Source organism: Sciurus vulgaris, assembly GCF_902686455.1.
Source record: "Sciurus vulgaris genome assembly, chromosome: 11".
NCBI classification, from domain to species: domain Eukaryota; kingdom Metazoa; phylum Chordata; class Mammalia; order Rodentia; family Sciuridae; genus Sciurus; species Sciurus vulgaris.
In genome coordinates, this window is record NC_136472.1 from 63,595,851 (window position 1) to 63,618,591 (window position 22,741).

Sequence of the window (22,741 nt, forward strand, 5' to 3'; positions counted from 1 at the left end):
TTAATGCCTGCGTGTTTTGTTAGAGTTGTTCAGAAGCCTGGCTTATTTTCCATTTTGCCCCTAGATTCTTTTAAAGGCTGTGGACTTGGTGTTTCTTGACTTGGAAGTACTATGATATAGTGGTTAGTCATGTAGATTCCAAGATCAGATTTCCTGTGCATTTGAATCCTGATTCTACCACATACTAGCCATGAAACCATGACTAAGGCACTCAACTTCTCTGAACTTCATTTGCTCATCTGTAAAATGGATTTAATACTAGTGATGATTTCATTTATATGTTGAAGGATTAAATGGAAAAATGTATATGAAATATCTGACATTAAATGTTAGTTATTGATTTTTATTTTCTTTCACAGTCTCTAAAGGTCTTCTATTCATTTTTCCAACATTTTTCTGTCCATATTTCATTTTGTGTAATTTATATTGCTGTGTCTTCATATTCAGTAATCTCTTCTTCGAAATCTTTATGTGTGCTATTAATCTCGTCCAGTAGAAATTTGAGTGTACGCGTGTGTGTGTGTGTGTGTATGTATGTATATTTCATGTGTCTACTTAACATACCCAACCTTTCTTCCTTCTTAAAGTCATAATAACTATTTTAATGTCCTCTTGCTACTAATTTTATCATATATCATTTCTAGATCAGTTTTAATTGACTGATATTTTTTTCCCTTCATTATGGGTTATATTTTCAGGCTTTGTATACCTATTAATTTTTGGTTGGATGCCAGGCCAATATTGTGAATTTTACCTTTTTGGACATTGCATATTTTTATATTCTTTTTTTCAAATTCTTATTGTTTTTGTTTTCTTTGTAATTTTTTACCTTTTCTCTTTTTAAATTAATGCATTATAATTGTACATATAGTGGACTTTATTATGTCATATTCATACATGCACATAGCATAATTTGATCAGTCTCATTCCCTAGTATCTTCCCTTTCCTTCCCCCAATCTGCTTGCTCTACTCTTCTCATCTCCCTCCCATTATTATTAGTGTTTTAATTAGTGCATTATATATATGATAGAATATATAGAGAATATAGAGAATGCATATATATTATATAGACAGAATTTGTATGAGAGAATATGTATATGTATTCTATATATGTACATATATATATGTATACATATAATCCACTGGGGTTTATTCATACACTGACATGGCATAATTTGGTAGATTTTGTTACCCTTTACTTCCCCATGCTCTCCCCTTCTCCCTCCCTCTTGATCCCCTTCCTCTACTCTGTTGGACTCCCTTCAGTTTTCATGCAGTCCCCATTTTTTCTGTTTCTTTAACTTTTGCATATGAGAAAAAATTTTTGACCCTTGACTTTTTAAGTCCTGCTTATTTCACTTAGCATGATGTTCTTCAGTTCCATCCATTTACCAGCAAATGATTAAATTTCATAATTTATGAAAAACTCCATTGAGTATATATACCAATTTTCCTTGTCCATTTGTCTGTTGAAGAGCACCTAGACAGGTTCTAGAACTTGGCTATAAGCATTAATGTACCTGTATGCTGATTTTAGTTTTTTTGGATAAATCACATGGAGTGGGATAGCTGGGTCATATGGTGGTTCCATTTCTAGCTTTTTGAGGAATCTCTATAGTGATTTCCAAAGTGATTATAATAATTTGCCATCCCACCAGCAATATATAAATGTCCTGTTCCCCAATATCTTCACCAGGTATTATTTGTATTTTTTATTGGTTCTTTTTAGTTACACATGACAATAGGATTAATTTTGATATAATTATATATAACAGTGATGAATCTCTAAAAGAGAAATTAGGAAAATTACTCCATTTACAATAGCCTCAAAAAAAAAAAAAAACTTGGAAATCAATCTAACGAAAGAGGTAAAAGACCTCTACAATGAAAATTACAGAACACAAAAGAAAGAAATTAAAAGAGTACCATAGAAGATGGAAAGATCTTACATGTTCTTGGATAGGCAGAATTAATATTGTCAAAATGGCCATACTACCAAAACTGTTATACAGATATAATGCAATTCCTATTAAAATCCCAATGACATTCTTCATAGAACTAGAAAAAACAATCATGAAATTCATCTGGAAAAATAAGAGACCCAGAATAGCCCAGGCAATCCTTAGCAAGAAGAGTGAAGCAGGAGGCATCACAATACCAGACCTTAAACTATACTACAGAGCTATAGTAACAAAAATGGGCGTGGTATTGGCACCAAAATAGACGTAGATCAATGGTACTAAATAGAAGACACAGAGACAAACCCACATAATTACAGTTAACTCATAATAGATAAAGGCACCAAAAACATACATTGGAGAAAAGATAGCCTCTTTAACAAACAGTGCTGGGAAAACTGGGTATCCATATGCAGCAAAATGAAATGAAACTACTGAAGCCATTTTAAAGAAATGGTTCTCATATTGGTTGTATTACTACTGATCATCCAGTCTGAGTATACTAGTTTATCATGAATCTAAATGTTCTCTAGATCTACCCAATTATTTCTAATGATTATAAAAAGACTTGTTTTTATAAATTTTACTGATATAACTTTGATCAAATTGCATTTTAAAATTGAAATCAGTTAATATTGTACCCACTATTAATACAACTTTCCTTTTGTGTACTAATAAAAATATCTCAAAGCAGTCTGAAGTTCAGTGAATCAGAATTGTGGCTGTAAGAAGCAAGGGCTGTTAACCTTCTCTTCCTGCTTTAATGCTTACTGGTTGAACACTGAAGTTGCATTAGCAGTGACTAGAACAGAATCAGATCCCCAAATCTTTTTCAAAAAAACTTTTTAGTTATAGATGGATTCAATGCCTTTATTTTATTTATTTATTTTTATGTAGTGCTGAGGATTGAACCCAGTGCTCCATTTGTGCCAGGCAAGTGCTCTACCACTGAGCTTCAACCCTAGCCACAGACCCTCAAATCTCAAGAATAACAGAAATCTAGCAGCAGAGGTTAGAATGGAGACGTGGAAGGTAGTCTGTGTCTGATAGCAATCCATATGAAAAAGACTTGCATTTTGGTTGATTGTGAATTGTTTTGATTCAATAGATGACTTGACTGTTAGAATATCTGAAGAGATCTTAATATGCCTTAAAAGAAACAGCAAGTATGGAAGAGGCATTTCATCTATACCTCCTTACTGCTCACACCCAATTAGTCATTGAGTCCCACTGTTTCTTCCTCCTAGGTGTTTTTCACATCTTTTTTTCCTCCTCCTTATTGTTTGTAGTCTGTTCCTCATATCAACCCACTATAAACAGAAGTCCATGCTGGTCTGCTGCATTTTCTTATGTTTTGTAAGCTAAGTTTTCTACATTTTCAAATTATTGAAAAAATGCAAAACAATTATAAGGCTTGTGAAAATTATATGAAACTCAAATTTCCAACCCATAAATAAAGTCATTTTTGTATTGTCTGTGGCTGCTTTCATGCTACAACAGCAGAGCTGAGTAGTTAAGAAAGGGACTGGCCTGCAAAGCCTATAATATTTAGTCCTGGGTTTGGCCTCTACAGAAAATTTTTGCTGATCCCTGATGTTACACTTCTGCTAGAGTGCTCATTTGGAAATACAAAATTGATAATATCATATAACATTCCCCCTTCCAAGACACTAACTTAAAAATATTCAGTTACTTGTTCATTTGGGGAAAAAAAATCCATGCTCTTGAGGATGATATCCAAGACTTTACCAATTGGCAGCAACCTGTTCTTTCAGCTTTATATCTTTCCACTCCTTTCTTCTTCACCTTACCAAGCTTCTAATGCTATTAATGCTGAAGTATTTGTTGCTCTTTTAATAGCTAATGGTGTTTTGAATCTATACCATGTACTCTGCCTGATCTTCCCTGACATTTTCTACCCATAAATTCCTATTCAAACACCCAGACCTGACTTTAATGTCTCTCCTGTAAGCATTCCTTTTTTTTTTTTTTTTTAATTTTTCTTGTAGTTGTAGATAGACAGCATGCCTTTTATTTATTTTTTATGTGGTGCTAAGGCTCAAACCCAGTGTCTCATGCATGCCAGACAAGTGTTCTGCCACTGAGCTACAACCCCAGTCCTCCTGTGAGTATTCTTTAGGCAGAGAAGAACTATCTTTCCTCCATAACCTTATCACATTTTGGGCCATTAGCACTTACCCATGATTCTGTAATTGTAACTAAATTTGGAACTTCTTGGGGGTAAATACTATGTCTCATGTTCCTCTAGTATCCAGTATGGTATCCTGTACATAATAGATAAGATTATTTTGAATGAATTAATAATGATTGAGATTATAATCATATAATACAATATATAACATTTTAAAGATACCCAGCTATATAATTTGCTCTCTCTCTTGCTCTCTCTTTTAAATACATAATGTCAGAAAATGTACCTTGTGATGGAGCTTTGTGAGGATGGAGAACTCAAAGAAATTCTGGATAGGAAAGGGCATTTCTCAGAGAATGAGACAAGGTGGATCATTCAAAGTCTTGCATCAGCTATAGCTTATCTTCATAATAAGGGTAAGAAGAGGATAATCCAATTCATTGACTCCATAAATGCAGATATCACTTTTGTTTAAGGGTAATTGTAATTACAGTCACATTAATAACACTTGGTAAGATAGAAGATTTATTTGTTAATTTATAGTTTTCCCTTTTATGTATAGATATATTTTAATTAGAAATAAAACAGGTACACAATCACATTTTACACAGACAAGGAAGTAGTTATGAACATTTCTTTGTTCTTTTTAAAATTATTTTAAAAAAATTTTACAGACTGCATTTTGATTCATTGTACACAAATGGGGTACATCATTTCATTTCTATAGTTGTACACGATGTAGATTCATACCATTTGTGTAATCACACATGTACATAGGGTAATGATGTCTGTCTCATTCCACCATTTCTCATACCCCCACCTTCTCATTTCCCTCTACATCATCTAAAGTTCCTCCATTCTTCTCTCATTCCCTACCCCCCACCCCCATTATATATTATCATCCACTTATCAGGGAAAACATTTGACCTTTGGTTTTTTGGGATTGGCTTATTTCACTTAGCATGATATTCTCCATTCCATCCATTTATTTGCAAATGACATAATATTATTCTTCTTTATGACTGAGTAATATTCCATTGTGTATATATACACAGTTTCTTTATCCATTCACCTGTTGAAGGGCATCTAGGTTGGTTCCACAATCTAGCTATTGTGAATTGAGCTGCTAAAAACATCAATATGGCTATGTTACTATAGTATGCTATTAAGTCCTTTGGGTATAAACCGAGGAGTGAGATAACTGTTCTTTTTAATAGTGCTGGGGATTAAACCCAGAGCTTGTGTGTGCTAAGCAAGCACTTTACCACTGAGCCATGCCCCAAGCCCCAGGAACATTTCTATTCAATGACTTGAAAAGCAGCCAATATTATTAAAAGTAGAAAAACCAATGTTAAAGATGAAATTTCCTAAAAATTTATATATTAATAATATTAAAAATGTTCTAGACTTTTTTTGTAGTTTCAAACTTATTGTTAAAGGAATTTTAGGTTCACACCAAAATTGAGTAAAAGGTAGAGATTTCCCTTATACTCCTTGCTCTCACATATAAAAGGCATTCTCCAACTATAAAAATCCCATACCAGAGTGGTACAGTTATTAAAATTGATGAACCCACATTGACACATCACTATCACCCAAAGTCCATAGTTCACATTAGGATTCGCTGTTGTGTTGTACATTCTGTGGGTTTTGACAAATACATAATACCATTTATCCACCCTATGGACAATTTAGAGTAGTTAAACAAGTACTTTAAAAACTACATTTAAAGATTATTCTAATTATTTTTTGGCTTACTATTCTTTGATGTTACACCTGCTGCTTTGCTTATGCACCTTTTTTCTTCTTCATGGTTAGTTTGGATTACCATGACTTTAGAACTGGCTCATCTTACAGATGAGAAAAAAAATCTTATTCTCACAAGGTGCAGTGACATGGTTTTGGTGGGCAGAAGCAGGTACTAGAACCTCAGGTTCCTTGAGCAGATTTTTCTTGAGCATCCATTGCACTGTTACTGGTCTTAGAGTTACAAAGATTAACAGATAAGGCCCCTTCCCCTCCAGGAATTCAGGCTGGTGAGAGATTGAGTGTAGAAAACAATTTGTGATCAAATATGATAATTTCTCTAATGGAGAACCATATAAAGTGCAAGAAACACACGAGTGAAAGTGTATCATTTGGATTTTGAAAGAAAGGAATTCAGAGGAAATAATATTCAATCTAGGAATACAAACTCAGGCAAAAAAGGAAGGATTTTCCAGACAGAGGGAACCCGTTTTTTGCAAAGCCTTAATATTGTGTTCATGCCAATCCTCTCCTCTTAAGCTATAACTTCAGTATAATTCCAAACTAAATCTTAACAGCAGTTTTCATAGAACTTGATTAGAGTATTCTAAAACAGGTGAGAATAGACAGTCAACAATGAAAAAGAACAACGATGGAAGAAGCAGGGAGTCTTGCCTTGCCAAGGATCAAAATAGATCATAAGGATATATTAATTAAAACTGTGTGGTACTTATGTAAGAAAAGACACTAGCAAAGGAACAGCAAACAATACAAATTCCAAACAATACAAATTCCAAAAACAAAATCTGGGAATTGGGTAAGGAAAATATAAATGACTAGAAATAATTACCAGTCCAGGGCTCATTCAGTTCCATTTTTCCAGTAATTATACCTTAACTTTTAAATCCAGAGAAATGATCATTATGGATATGAACTGAATTCATTATTTGCAAAGGAAGCATTTTTTACATGATTATTTGCATGTACATAAAAACACTACTTAAATTTTGACGTGTCCAACTGAAAATTTTATGTCTCAAGGATTTTTGTTTGTTTTTTATTTTAACATACAAAGAGTAGGAAAATATATGCTGATATTATAGAAAAATACACTGAAATAAATCTAGGTTGTATACATATAGCCAAATTACAGTGTTTTAAAATTCTTATATTGACAGTAGCAAATATGTAGAAGTAAAGAAGTAATCTCTTCTTTTGAAGTTCTAAGGATATGGGCAACCTTGCTGTGCTTCTAAAACTGTCTCCCTCCTTGGTGGAAGATCTTGGATTCTCCACACTTACCAATCCACACATCATGAAGAGTAACCAGTTGAGGCAACAGGGGAATGGGTAGAGATGAGGGAGACAGTGACTTCATAGGGTTAGAAATGTGGGGAAGATGGTTTGTAAGATTTACACTTCCCACCCCTCTTTCAGCAGTGAATTGTAATCTGTTAAATATATTTGCCTTATTGGTGTACTCTCTATTTTTCTTTATTTCTTTATACATTTCTTTTGACTTGTTTGTTTTCTTGATAGATATAGTACATAGAGATCTAAAACTGGAAAACATACTGGTAAAAAGCAGCTTTATTGATGCTAACAATGAAATGAACTTAAACATAAAGGTAAGATATTAGAAATGATGATAAACATTTCCCTACAAACAGTTTATTAGCAAAGTGGCAGAATGCATCTTTTTAGATAAATTTCAATCGCTTTTGAGCAGCCAGAAAATAAGTGATGTGCTAAAAAATAAAAATTCACAAAAGATGTAACTGACAAGAATAATTTTACAAGTTAAGTGGTGCTACTGAGTATGTTTTTTAAAGAGCATACTCATTTGGATGTTCTAAATCATTAGTTAATAGCAAGCAAACAGATGCTCTGAATTCTAATTAATTTCAGAATTATGCCTGGTAATTTGATGTAAATGTGTTACAGATTTAGAGGAAAACACACCTTGGCTGTGTTTTTGATACTAAATTAATGCTACAGTCTGTATTTCTCATTGAAAATTTTCCTGGGTATTAATATTTATGTCTTAAGCACAATTAATGTGCCAAGTGAAGATTTTATTCCTTAATGTCAAATAAATGATAGGATACATTATTTATTACTCAGCAGTTTAATAGTGGCTGCTTTCAAAATATGTGCATATTTTTGTTTTAATGTTGTCTGTGAGTAACTTGCTGTAATAGAAGCTAAGTTCTTAGTAAAAAGTTCAACAGTATTGTTGGTTTACCCAAGTAAATGTTCTTGAATAGTTCCATTGTAAACTGCATGAGGTCAGGAATTGTGTATGTCTTATGCTCTGTTGGAACCTTGAGTAGTCCCTGAGACACAGAATGTGCTCAATTAATCTTTGGCAAATGAGGGAACTGATGCTCTCCAAAGAACTGAATTGGATTGTGAAACCTTTTGTCTATTTGATGTCTGTACAGATTTTCTGTAGAGAAAGATGTATGATGCTTGAAGTAGGATATTTGTGAAAATGCCTGGAAAAATTGATTCATATTTTAGAAAAATAGTGATATCACATATTAAGTAGGAACATTTTCTTACTCCATAAGGGACTGAAAGCTTTGCATTTAGTGTGTACAAAGAGCCTGTATTTGGTTGTACGATCAATAGATTTGCTTGTTTTTCAGCTTTCGGCTCAAGAGTCTTCCACCATGGGAGACAAGACCAAGGGTACATACTCAAGATTTAATAACCAAATGTTTAATTACTAAGATTTAGAATGGAGCAGAAAGAGTACAGCTGCAAGCAGTAGGCCTCCAGGGTATTCATAGTTACACTGTGTTATTATGAGTTTTTTCCTTGTTAATTTGCTTCTCATAGTTTTTAATAGTGTAGTAATTGTTTTAATTAGTATAATCTAGAATCAAAAGGAAATAATAGTAAAGAAAAGGTAGTATTTACCAATTATAAATAACTATAAAAAAGGGGTGTTTCAGTGAGTGTCTATAGAGGCAATGATTTGCATTTATAACAATTCTTTAAACTAGAACATATCTTGAGTATTGGGAAAATAGATAATACACTAAGGCTAGAATATATTTTGCAATGAAAAAAGTTAGATCCCTTCTTTCAAGATATAACTCCTATTTTGAATTGGTGAATTTAATCAGAAGGCAACATCATGGGTGCTGTCTCAAGATTTGAGAAACCACGCTTCTTTTTATCAAGTTTCTTTTCCACACAGAAAGGTGGGTGGGGAAATAAAAGTCCCTTTAGTAATAAAAGGAAAGTCCCCACCTGCAGGAATATCTAAGTAAATACAATTACAATGTGGTGATAGTCCTGTCTTCAGAATGAGTGAACTCTGGGACAGGAAAATGGGTGACTATGCCTGCTTTGCTTCTTTAAGGTGACTGATTTTGGCTTGGCAGTAAAGAAGCATGGTAGGGGTGAAGCCATGATGCAGACCACATGTGGGACTCCTATCTATATGGGTAAGTAGGTAAACTTAAAAGAATTTTTTTTCTCTGTAAAAAAGTAGAGCAACTAGTATAGATTGCAATTTGAATACTTTGATTTTGCCATCATGACATAATGGCCCTTGATCAAGTGACATTTTCTTTTCTTAGATCAAGTAATTTCAATTGTTATAGCATTTTTCTTGTGGTTCTTACTTTCAGTGATTGTTGTAATTTTTGTTGTTTCTCCGGAATCTTCTTAGTTATTTTTATCTCTTAGGTAATCATACCCCAAACTTATTGTTTTTGTTAAATCACACTAAAATCACTTGTATATTTTGCTTCTTTGCATTTTTATTCAATTTTATTGCTATCATTTTTTCATAAAGATTGTCAATTAAATATATTTTTTAAACTAGCACATTACCTTTTTCTAAAGGTGATTTTTAAAACAGGTTTATTAAGGTTTAATTAAATACCATAAAATAGGTAAAATTCATTGATTTTTCATGTATTCATAGAGTTGTACAGCCATTATTACAATTCAGTTTTAAAACAATGTATTCAGCGTTGTACAGCCATTATCATAAATCTGTTTCAGAAGTTCCCTCATGCCCATTTGTACTCAATCTCATTCCTATCCTACACTCAAGTAGCCACTGATTATTCTAGATTTTCCTCCTTTTTTCCCCTCTCTCTAGAATTTAATTTTCTGGACAATGTCATACAAAAGGAATCATATGATATGTAGTTTTTTATACTATGTTGACTTTTATGCCAGCTTACTTTCTTTTACCATAATATTTTTGAGGTATATCTATGTTGTGGCATTTGTCTCTAGACTGTTCCTTTATATTCCTTAAGTAGTTATCTGTAGCATGGATATGCCACACTAGCTGATGGACTCATGGATTGTTTCTAGTTTGGAGTTATTATAAATAATACTTTATGGACATTCATGCACAATTCTTTGTGAGGACATGTGGTTTCATTTTTCTTGGGTAATTATCTTAGTGAATTGCTGAGTCATATGTTAAATCTATGTATAAATTTTAAGAAATTGTCAAATTTGTTTTCCGTAGTGGCTGTTACCTTCCCCATGTTTTAGGATTTCAGTTTTTTCACATCCTTGCCAGTTCTTTTTTCCCTCAGTACTGGGGATGTAGTCCAGGGCTTCATGCATGCTATATTCCTAGCCTTTAAAATTTTTTTATTTTGAAACAGGGACTCACTGAGGTTGCTGAAGCTGGCCTGAACTTTAAGTCTTCCTACTTCAGTCTCCAGAGAAGCTGGGATTATAGGCTATATACTTACCAACTTTTTTTTGGGGGGGGGGGCGGGTGCTGGGGAATTGAACCCAGGACCTTGTGCTTACAAGGCAAGCACTCTACCGACCGAGCTATCTCCCCAGCCCCTACTTACCAACTTTTGATATTAACTATCTTTTAAATTATAGCCACTGTAGTGGGTATAAAGTATTGTCTCATTGTGGTTTTTAATTTACATTTCCTAATGGTTAATAATGTTGAGTATCTTAGTCATTCATAATATCTTCTCTGTTGAAATGTCTTTAGTACCTACTGAGATGATTATATTTTTTCTTTACAAATTTTATGAGTGAAGTAATTTCATTAACAGATTTTTAAATGTTGAACCACCCTTGCATATTTGCAAGGTTGTTTTAATATGCTCTGTTCAGTTTGCCACCACTTTATGTAGGAGCTTTAACTGTTACTTTCTTCCTTTTGTGCTAGGGTATGCTGGCCCCTTTTAAAATTTTTTTTAAAAGTTCACTTTTTATATGCCCATGAACATTTTACATAATATTTTACATAACATTTTACATAATATTTTACATAACAGATGTTATATGTTAATTAATAGTTTGAAATTTCCCTTTAAAAATTTTTGGTCTTGTTATCCTTTTGGGAATATTGTTTCTGTTATATTTTTGATTTATACTTCATTATTTAAGTTTTCACACCTTCTTGAATAATTTTGATAATATTCTAGAAATTCTTTATTTCATTGGTATAAATGTGCATATTGTATTTCCTTGCAATTTTCAGCTTTTCCTGTTTATCTTGGTTATAGTCCCCTATTCTTAATATTTCTTGAGAAGGTAGCATGATGTAATATTCATGTTAATGCCTCTGAATACACCAGGGTAACTCAGGATTCCAGCTCTGTACTTACTGTTTTTGTCCCAGTTTCTACTGCTGTATAATAGGAATTATTTTTTGAAGACCTACTTTTCTCAATACTGGGAATACAATAGTGAACAAAAGATAAACATGTTTTACCTTTGTGGAACTTAATATTCTAGTGGTGCAAACATTAAACAAAAACAAATATATATATATATATATATATATATATATAGTGTGTGTGTTAAAGAGAAGTGCTGAGGACAAAAAACAGGGAGGAGGATGATAATAATACCTTTTTTTTTATCAAGTTAACATGAGAATTAAATGAGAAAATAGGAGTAAAGGGCTTAACGGTGCTTGGCACTGAAAGCTCAATTTTTGCTCTTGTATTAATTATTATTATTATTTTTTTGACTGAATTTATTAGTGGCTAGGACAGTTTCTTGGGCTTTTTAAGAACTAGCTCATATCTTATGGTATCTGGATGGCTTTTTCATTAATTTCTGCTTTTATCTTTCTGAATTCATTCTATTTTCTTTTGGTCTATTTTTAAAACTTCCTCAGTTGATTGCCTGTTTATTATCAGTCTTCTTATTTTCTAATAAGTACATGTAAAGCTGTGAATTTTTCTGTGAGTACTCTTTTGACTATTTCTTTTGGCATACAGTGTTTTAATTGTGATTCAACTCCTACTATACTATAATTTTAATTTTAATCTTCTTTAAGCCAAAGATTTTTTAGAGGTGTGTTTAGAATTTACCAGGTGATTGGGATGTGTTTGATATTCATGTAAATGTGAGTTTGTTTTCATGGCCTTTTGGATCTTCTGTCTGGTTTTCTTTTTTTAAATTTTTTAAATTTTAAATTTTAAATTTTTTTGATTTTCTTAGTGTAGTGAGTAATTCTGTCTTGAAGATTTTCAACTTATTAAAGTCATCTACCAAGATAGTTAACTAGTTCTTTTTGTAGTTTTAGTAGATTTTTTAAGAAATCTACTTTACAGAGATATAATTTGTATACAGTAAAGTACACACATTTTAAATGTAAAGTTGAATGAGTTTTGACAACTTCATACACTGATGTAATCAGCACCTCAATGAAGATTTAGAACATGTCTATTATCCTATAAAGTTCCTCTGTGTCCCTTTTAGTCAACCCCTTCCCTAGGTCCCAGAAACAATTGATGATTTCTATCATCGGACGTTTTATATAAATTGAACTATATTGTATATACTCTTTCATGTCTATCTTCTTCTTCAGTTCCATATAATGATTTTGAGACTTTATGCATGTTGTTGTATCAGTATTCATTTTTATTGCTTTTTTGCCTGCTTGATACGTAAAGTTTTTAAATTGTTTTATCTTATTTTGGAAAAGGCTACTTTAGATTCTGTTCATATCTTCCTGTTGGCAAAAGACATCTGGTCTATAGTTACATGGGGAAAATATATCTAAGCACCCTGAGTTTTATGCTTGCTTATTAGTTGTCTACACTATAACAAGTGAGAGAACTAGAGAGAAGACAGATGGTTTGTGGAGCTTTGCTGACTTTCTAAATGGCTCCTTGGCACAGTTATTCTGGCTTTCGCCTCCCTGAGAGCTGGGATGACAGTGCAAGCAGAAATGCCCCTGATAATTAAGAACATTCTGAAAAAGTGAAGACTAGGAATTCCTAGCTCCTGCTGTATGATGCCCCAATATGGTGAGCCTTTACTGAATCCAGTCGCAGGGTTTACTCTCGTGATAAACATGCGCCATAGAACAACTTGCACATTAATGATGCAATATTTAAAGATTTTACGTAGTATTAAAGAATATAAGTACAGTAGTTGCTTAAAGGAAAATATTAATTACTAAATTGTTAATTATTTGGAGACAAATTGGTTTGTTAATTATCTATAGTGTAGCCTTTTCTCATTCTTCTGTTTATCTTTTGACGGCTTTGTGTTGCTTTTTCATTCCTTTAAAGTTAAAGGCAGAGGTAAAAAGAAGAAAGGGAATTCTGTTTGTTTTCAGTAGTTATTATAAAAGGTGTGTGTGTGTGTTTGTGTGTGTGTGTGTCTGTGTTTAAACTGTTTTCTAAAATAAACATATGCCTTTTCTGTAGGATGTGCTCTGTAACTGTGTGACTTTAGGGAAGTTGCTTAATGTATTTCAACCTTAGTTTTTCATTGATTAAAAGGAGTCAGACTACATGCCCATCTCACATGTGTCTTAACACAATTTATACAAAAAAATTTATGCAAAAATACTTTGTAAATTTTAAGTTCTGTTGAAATATAAACATATTTTATTTTTAACTGTTTTTTCTTTTTTCCTTAAAGATACCTGATATATAGCTATAGAAGTAGAATGAACATGTTTCTGCAATATCATGTGCAGTTTTTTAAAAAGCCAGTCATTGCATAAATAAATCTAATCTTTAAAAAATGTACCCCCTAAAAATGGAAAGAATGGTGTTATTTTGAGAAAGGCGTTTTAAGGAACCAGTTGTTTTGTGAACACCTTTGTAAAGCAAGGAGCACGAAACTGGGGAGTCAGGAATACCTGGAACCTAGTCCTATCCTGTGACTAACTGGCTTTTTTTTATGAAGTTTCACAAAAACTCTTAACTGGCTTTTTGATCCAGGCTTATAGGAGCTTTCTCCCTTTGTCTTGGTTTTCTCACTTATAAAATGTGAGAAATAATTTATATTGTCATAGGAGTGCTGTGATATTATTATTGTTATTCTTTCATTAAGGTGATTTATAACCATTTGTCTTAGTTTTTCTGTGAATTCAGATTTCTACACATTGGACTTGCTTAAATTACATCTATTTAAGGCATGTATTCAATTCTATTTGAGGGAGAGGGCTGAGATATTGTTCTCTTCTGCTATAACTGCACAATCTTGCAAAATCATTTCTTAATATTTTCCCAGGAATAAAGAGTAGTACATTTGGTTACACAGTTCCATCATTCCATTAGAAGCTAAATGATAAGCATGAGGATACAGTGACATCAGTTGTTAAGGCCTGTACATTATTCATTTAACATCTGCTATTGGTTTTTTCCCCCCTGTGGGGGAATAAATTACAACACATCAGCACATTTTTCATGCTTTGTGTTTAAGCATTTAAAAGTCATTTATTGTATTATTAATATTATTTTATTTCTGCTTGTTTGGCAGCACCTGAAGTTATCAATGCCCATGACTATAGCCAGCAGTGTGACATTTGGAGCATAGGTGTCATAATGTACTATTTGTAAGTAGCCTGCTAAATGTCCAGGGTAAAATGTATAAATAGTCTCTGATAGTAGCATGGCAATAGATTTTAAATTAAAACTGAGCAATATATGTTTTAAAAAATGATTTAAAAACCAACTGGGAAGTCATTTTAAAAAGCTCTCGTTAGTTATCAGGTTCATCCCTTAGGTATTTTTTAAATACTGTAAATTTATAACTTTCAGTTTTGCTTTTCATTGATCTATAATTACAACAATACACTCTATTTTCCGAGCAAAGTGAAAAATTGTCCTAACATTTTCCTGATCCCTTTCTACAAACCAAAATCTTCTTTGTATTTTTTTCATAATCTTTACTTATAGTCCATCTGGCCCTAGAGCTACCCATATGGACAGGATGTATATGTGGAGTGGCACTAACTAGGTAGAAATTTGCTCGGGTTCTAGGGAATGTTCTGCATTTCCTGGTTCTCTTAATGTTATTGAAGACTTTAGTGACTCTCTTTCCTCACTCTAGATTCAGTCAAACCCCAAGTCTTATAATTTTTTCCTTTGAAGTATTCTTACCTATTTGATTTCTCTTCATCTTTATCATTTCTCTTTATAATCCCCTTTCTATAACATTACAGTGTCTTTCCATCTGTTCTCCCTGCTCTGGTTATCCTCCCCAGTTCATCTAGCTGTTGTCATTCTAAATCATAAATTTGATCATACTATTTCTTGATTTAAAAACCTCTGATAATACTCCTTGCTATAGAGAAATATCAGAGCATCCTGGCATGGTATAGCTTAGCAAATCTTTCATGTCCTGACTCCAGCATGCCTTTCCAATCTTGGACTAGATCTGTATTCCTATGTACCTACCTTATTTTATGGCCACTCTAGACCACTCTGTATTACTCAAACACACCTGCACTGCATGCCTTTGAATATGTGTGTGTGTGTGTGTGTGTGTGTGTGTGTGTGTGTGTGTATGCATGCATGTGTACACTCTTCTCTACAAACCTCTCTCCTGGGTGGCCTCAGTTCAAACATTCAAAATATCTGTTTCCCTTAAGTCCTGTCCTACCCCAACAGAGTTACTACATTTATTATGGACATGACTTCCTACATTCCACAGAGGATTTAAGGCATCATACAAAAAATGCATGCAAACGGTTACATTGAAATAAAAAAATAAGGTTTGCACTTGTGTAACTATGATAGTTTACTTTGATGTGTGAACATAATGTGTTTTGAAACTATAATTATATAGATTATAATTATATAGATTCTTGCTCTAAATTTCATGAAAGACAGAGATTTTATGTTATTCATTTTTGTATCCCTGATACCTAATACAATAATAGGCACATGTTCATGTGCTCAATATGTTTGCTAAATTGAATTAAGTGAATTGTCTAAGAGGTGTTCTGAAAAGTTAGAGACCATTGTTCTGCCTCTTGGTGAGTATGAACATTTTATGTTGATGCAACATTAGTTTTATGGTCATATTGAAGATTTCACTACGTACTACCTCTTCCAGATCGTTTCTAAATATTGACATCACAGTAGTTACATTTTCACAGCTCTGTGAAATGGAATACACAGGCAGTAGAAATTGGATGATGTGATTGTAACTGTAGCTCAGTTTGATCAACACACATCATTGCCTATACAGCATAAAGTTTAAATATATTTGCAAAATTTTTGATCATTGTTTTGTGCTGATTAGAATCATAGTGCAAAAATTTTGAGCCCCAGTCTTTAATTAAAATATAACTATTTTAAATTAAGTTTTTATATTCATAAGACATTCTAAGCAAGTCAAATATAATATGTATACTCAAATACTCTATAATTCACATGGTGTTTGCTTGCAGCTGTCTTTTAAAATTTTTATTTATTTATTTTTGCTGTACTGGGGATTGAATCCAGGGCTCCTCATGTGCTAGGCAAGTACTATATCACTAAGCTACATTCTTAGTGTGTTTTCTTGTTAGTTTGAATTTGGTGTTAAGGCAAATGAGTATATTACATATCTTTAAAATCTTCCTCTTCCTTAAAGATATCATTTTAATTTTTCTGCAAATGAGTATATTACATATCTTTAAAATCTTCCTCTTTCTAAAGATACCATTTTAATTTTTCTGCTCCAAAGTGTAGCTGCATGTCTTCATAATGGCTTCTTCTTTTCTTTAAGGTTCTCTTCCTTAGCTAATCAGTGTGTATTCATTAATCTGTCTGAGCCCAGTGGTGTTATAGATAATTCCTTCACCAGGAGCACAAACACATTACCTTTTCCAGGGGGGCTATTTTCCTGTTTATCAGTTACCTTGGATTCATTTCTACTTAATTGGACAATGATAATATACTTTCTCAAGGTGCAATTAACAAAAATAAATACTCTCTGTGGTTACTATCATCTGTTGTTTTGATTCCTATGGATACAAAAGAAAAGGATAAGAGAACTTTAAGAGGCATTTTTCATGTCTTGGATTCCCTTTTCTGAATGTGCAAGAAAATTGCTGTCATAAAATTTCATATGCTGCTGATTGACCAACCATTAGATACATTTTACGTAAATAAAATTGCAAAGGGCTGAAAAAAGTGGAATTTTTAAAATGTAGCCCTTAAGCTATAGTTGTATGCTCATCAGGCTATGCAGGGGCAGCAAAGGAAATGGTGAATTCGCATATCACTGGTTGATAACAGGCTCAATGAACTGGGCTTTTGCTGGCCTGTACTTGTTATAATACATAGTAATTGTCCATAAGGCCATTTTTCTGCCTTTTTTTTTATGGCTTTTAAAATGCATTTTAAAACTAAAAATAGCAAGGCAGATAAGATCTGTAAGAGGCAGATCAGAAAGCTATATAGAGATTTAAAGTATTAAAATGAAGGTTTTCATAGCAATTTGATAAATACTGACCTGTTAACAAGATGCTACTGGTAAATGAAGAGTTCTAATTGTCCAGCCTAGTTTGATAAACCACTAGGATGAAAGTAACTTTAGCAAAATGTTTATTAAATTTGACTTATTCAGAAATATTTATGAGTTAGCTTCTTAGAGAATTGGAAAATATCACTAAAGAAAATCAGTAAAAGTATAATTCTTGAATTATGGAATGTACAAACAGGCCCAGGCTTACTTTATATACACTGCTGTCGTTTTACTGATGTTGGTGGTTGTGTATTGTCAGCTTTCACTCTTTCGGACTGAAGGGTCAAATCATCATCTGATTTTCCTCATCCAGGCTTTCATTTTGTTTACCATGATTAAATAGTTGTGGCCATTTTAATGGCTTTTTCGCTTTGTCTCAGAGCCTATAGAAATTATCAGGGTTGTCTTGGTTTATTATTTCTTACATCTGTATAGTATTTTACCATGAATAAGACTCTTACATAGTCATTATACTCTGATTAAACTCTGACAACTCATTGTATGTTTTTATAAGTTCACTTTGTGTTATATACTTAAGCCATTGCCTTACCCTTACTCACATCAAACTGTATCTCCCCTCTTAGCTTCTCCTGTTATTGTGTAGTTAAACTCATGCACTTCTTGTATTTGAACCCCACTTAAGCTTAGGCTATCTCACCTGGAAGAGCTTTGAGCCATTTGCAGATCTGAAGGTTTTAGTGTATACACGCATACTTCCTGTGCCAGATCATTTCTCTCAGTGTTGAGATAAGGGTCTAGCACTGATCTTAGAAAACTCCATCACGTCCATTTTTACATCTGGAGAGATCTCTTTCCTGTACTTAAATATAAAGTACCAGTATTTCCAATCCTGCAGAAACAATTTGCAATGGCTTTATTTTGATTACATTTTAAACATTTAAACAAAATAATTGCCTTTGTTTAGGTTATGTGGAGAAGCACCCTTCTTGGCAAACTCAGAAGAAAAGCTTTTTGAGTTAATAAAAAAGGGAGAACTATATTTTGAAGATCCAGTCTGGAATTCTGTAAGTGACTGTGGTAAGTATAGATTTGCTATTATTTACTAACGCAAATATAATTAATATAAGAAAGTTGGCCAGTTAGTAAAACTGTTTTACATCTTTATGTAGTCGTAACATTTACTCTGGAAAGAAATGCTAGTTACTTGTAGAAATAGTGATATCTTCACTATGACTATTCATAATCAAAACTTCCAAAACCCAGAAAATACATAGTAAAAATTAAAGAGGAAATTTGCTGATCTCTAGCCGATTTTTACTATAGACCATTAAACTAGGTAGTTCATGCAATAAAACTTTAGGCTTTTCAAAAAAATTTATTAGGCATTTATGCTGATGCTACTTGGAATCTTTCTTTTATTTTATATGGACTTAATCCTAAATAAATTGGAAAAATATATGACATTAATTGTAAAGAGAAATAAAATTTTCCGGACTTTTCCCTTATTTGCAGCTAAAAGTGCTTTGAAACAACTTCTGAAAGTAGATCCGGCTCACAGAATCACCGCTAAGGAACTGCTAGATAACCAGTGGTTAACAGTAAGTTACAGTAATACCTTTTTTTCTATTTCTGACATGCTGTCATTGTTCATGTCTTTTCATTTGGCTTTGTAGTTTTGTATATATTCATCTCAATCATCTTCTAACAAATTAAAAAAGATAATTGAATCTTACCGGGTCTGATGGCATACTCTTGTAATCCCAGCGGCTCGGGAGGCTGAGACCGAAGTATCTTGAGTTCAAAACCACCTAAGCAAATTAGTGAGGCCCTAAGTAACTCAGCAAGATCCTGTCTCTAAATAAAATACAAAAAAGGGATAAGAATGTGGCCCAGTGGTTAAGTGCCCTTGGGTTCAACCCCCCAGTACCCGCCCTGCTCCCAAGTTATTAAATCTTGACATGTTTCTGAAATGAGCATTTTCAAATTGTTGAAACTGTTCACACAGTTGTTCATATATATTTATAGATGCTTAAACTTTGCTTTATTATTTGTCATGAAGGTATCATGTCCAGTAGAACAGAGTTGAGAAATGTCCATTATTGAAGCTATGGAATATTGAAGCAGTCTGTATGTCAGTGATGTAAAGCAGTGGAACCATTCACCTCTCTTCCAACTCTGGAATGCAGGGAATCTTTGGAGATTCAGAAAAAAGCCAAAATCTCCAACCAGTGGTTGTTATATGGTTTTAAATCTTTTTTCTAAATAATTTTTTTTTTGTAGTTAGAGATGGACAGAATGCCTTTATTTGTTTATTTTTAGGTGGTGCTAAGGATTGAAGCCAGTGCCTCACACATGTTAGGCAAGTGCTCTGCCACTGAGCTACAGCCTCAGCCATGGTTTGAAATCTTAAGTAGCTTTTTATTTACATATTGTTTTCCACCATTAGATTAAATACCTTGAGCATAGACCCAGTATCTTACCTCTGTATCCCTGCTCCCAGAATATTACCTGGCCATAACAGGAACTTTGGGAGATGCTGCTTCTTACCTCTCAGTTTTTCTTTTCACTTGTAATAAGAATCCTAATATTTAGCTGGAAACTTTGATATCTAGTTAAGACTTTATACCCCAGTCTTTTTTGCTGATCATTATGATGTGGTGACTGGAATTTGAGTAGCCATTTGATCTTTAAAATTATTTTAATTGGTGCATCTCAGTTATACAGAATGGTAGGTTCCATTATGGCATAGTGGCACATGCTTAAAAACCATGATTTTGGCAGTGGAAATATATGGTGGAAGGGAACAAGGCAGTGAGTCCTGATCTCCTCACAACACAGAAAAGAAAAACAGAATTGTTAGAACTTTATTACAAGTTTATCCCTGAATTTGAGGAACCATGGAGAATAGTAGCAGCAAGTGTTTTTTTTTTTTTTTTCTTTCTTATAAGGTTGAATAGTATGGGATTTGGCTCTGAAGTGATTATAGTAAATGGGGTTCAGTGGCATCTCTTAAAGTGGGCTGATATTTGGATCAGCAGAAATAATACATTGATTAAAAATATCATTGATTAAAAATTTGCCCAACTCAGGGCTCTTAAGAGAAAAAAGCACACAAAGTAGTTCTTCACTTAAAAGAAGTTAAGAGCTGTACCAATAGATGGGTAGACATACAAACAATATGAAAAAGTAAGGGAATAAACCATCCCAAACAGCTCATAATGCTTCAACAACTTGACTTGTGGTGTCAACACCACAGTGGAGGAGTTTAGAAAGTTCATAGTTAAAATGTTCTGAGTTAAATGATGATATAAAGATTGAAATCAGAGACAAAAATACATGAAGTGAAAGGTCATTTCAATAAAGAGATAAAGATTCTGAAAAAGAACTAAGTGGAAATCCTGGAAATGAAAGACTCAATAAACCAAATAGAAATTCAATGCAAAGCATCATCAATAGATTAGACTACTTTGAATCTAGATTTTTTTCAGACCTTGAAGACAAAGTGTATAGTCTTTTTTAAAGAAACATTTTTTAAATTGTCAATTAAATTTTTTTTTTTTTAATTTATATGTGGTGCTAAGAATTGAACCCAATGCCTCACGCATGCAAGGCAGGCACTCTGCCACTCCAGCCCTAAAGTGTATGATCTTGAAAACGAAGTTGACCATAAAGAAAAGATGTTAAGAGACCATAAATGGAATATTCATGAAATCTGGGATAACATTAAAAGGCCAAATTTAAAGAATTACCAGGTTAGATTAAGGCTCTGAAATATAAGCTAAAGGGATGCAAAATCCTTTCAATAAAATATTATCAGGAAATTTTCCAAACCTAAGAATGAGATGAAAATTCAAATACAAGAGACATACAGGACTCCAAATATACAAAATCATAATAGATCCACTCCAAGACACATTTTAATGAAAATGCCTAACATACAGAGTAAGGATAGAATTTTAAAAGGTACAAGAGAAAAATGGCTGATCACATTTAGAAGTAAACCAATTTGAATTTTAACTGATTTCTCAACCCAGACCCTAAAAGACAGGAGGGCTTGGAATAATATATATGAAGCTCTGAAAGAAAATGGTTTCCAACCAAGAAGACTGTTCCAGCGAAATTAAGCTTCAGGATTGAAGCTGAAATAAAAACATTCCATGATAAACAGAAGCTAAAGGAATTTATAACTAGAAAGCCTGCACTATAAAACATACTACTCAGGGAACTATTTCTTAAAGAAATGAAAAATAAAAATTAAAACCAGCACAGGGAGGAATTACACTAGAATAGTCAATTAGAGGAGAATCAAGTCTGATTTAAACATTAAAAATAAATCAAAATGGCAGGAAATGAAAATAATCTCTCCATAATAACATTGAATATAGATGTTCTTCACTTTTCTTTAAAAGACATAGGTTGGTAGAGTGGATTAAAAAACAAGATCAAAAATAGTGCTGTCTGCAAGAAACTCACCTCATAGGCAAAAGATGGGAAAAGACATAACATTCACATGGGACTCATAAATAAGCAGCGATAGCTATTCACATATCAGATAAAGTGAACTGCAAGCCAAAATTAACAAAAGGTCACTTCATGATGCTTTAGGGAATCATGTATCAATAAGATATAATGTCTATAAATATTTATGCCCTAAACAATGGAGCATACATAATTATGCCCCATACATAAAACAAACCCTTCTCAATATTAAGAATCAAATAGACCACAATACAATAATACTGGGTGACTCTAACATGCCTCTCTCCACACTGGATAAATATTCCAAACATAAAGTAAGTATCTACAGAACTAAAGAATACAATTAATAATATAAACCTAATAGACATCTGTAGACTATTTCATTCACCAGTGACTGAAATCACTTTCTTCTCAGTAGCACATGGAATATTTTCTATTATAGACCATATTTTAGGTCACAAGTCAAATCTTTGCAAATGGAAAAAAAGATATAATACTTTGTCAGATATAAAGATATAATACTTTATCAGATTATAAAGGAGTAAAACTGGAAATCAATGGTAAGATAAAAACCCACTCTAACACCTGGAGATTAAATAAATGTAAACTTTCGAATGATGAATGGATAGCAAAAGAAATCAGGGAAGAAATAAAAAACTATTTAGAGGTAAATGAGAATAGTAATACAACTTATCAAAATTTTGGGTAAAGTACGAAGGCACA

At 32.9% G+C, this 22,741-nt stretch overlaps 1 protein-coding gene across 1 annotated transcript in view; it reads left to right on the top strand.

The window, feature by feature from the left end:
• STK33 (serine/threonine kinase 33) overlaps window positions 1-22,741 on the top strand; it is a 253,978-nt gene that overhangs the window by 137,566 nt on the left and 93,671 nt on the right. Inside the window, 6 exon segments of the mRNA XM_079105738.1 lie at window positions 4,389-4,527; window positions 7,397-7,485; window positions 9,231-9,315; window positions 14,600-14,675; window positions 18,504-18,616; window positions 19,052-19,137. Coding sequence (XP_078961864.1) covers window positions 4,389-4,527; window positions 7,397-7,485; window positions 9,231-9,315; window positions 14,600-14,675; window positions 18,504-18,616; window positions 19,052-19,137 — 588 coding nt within the window.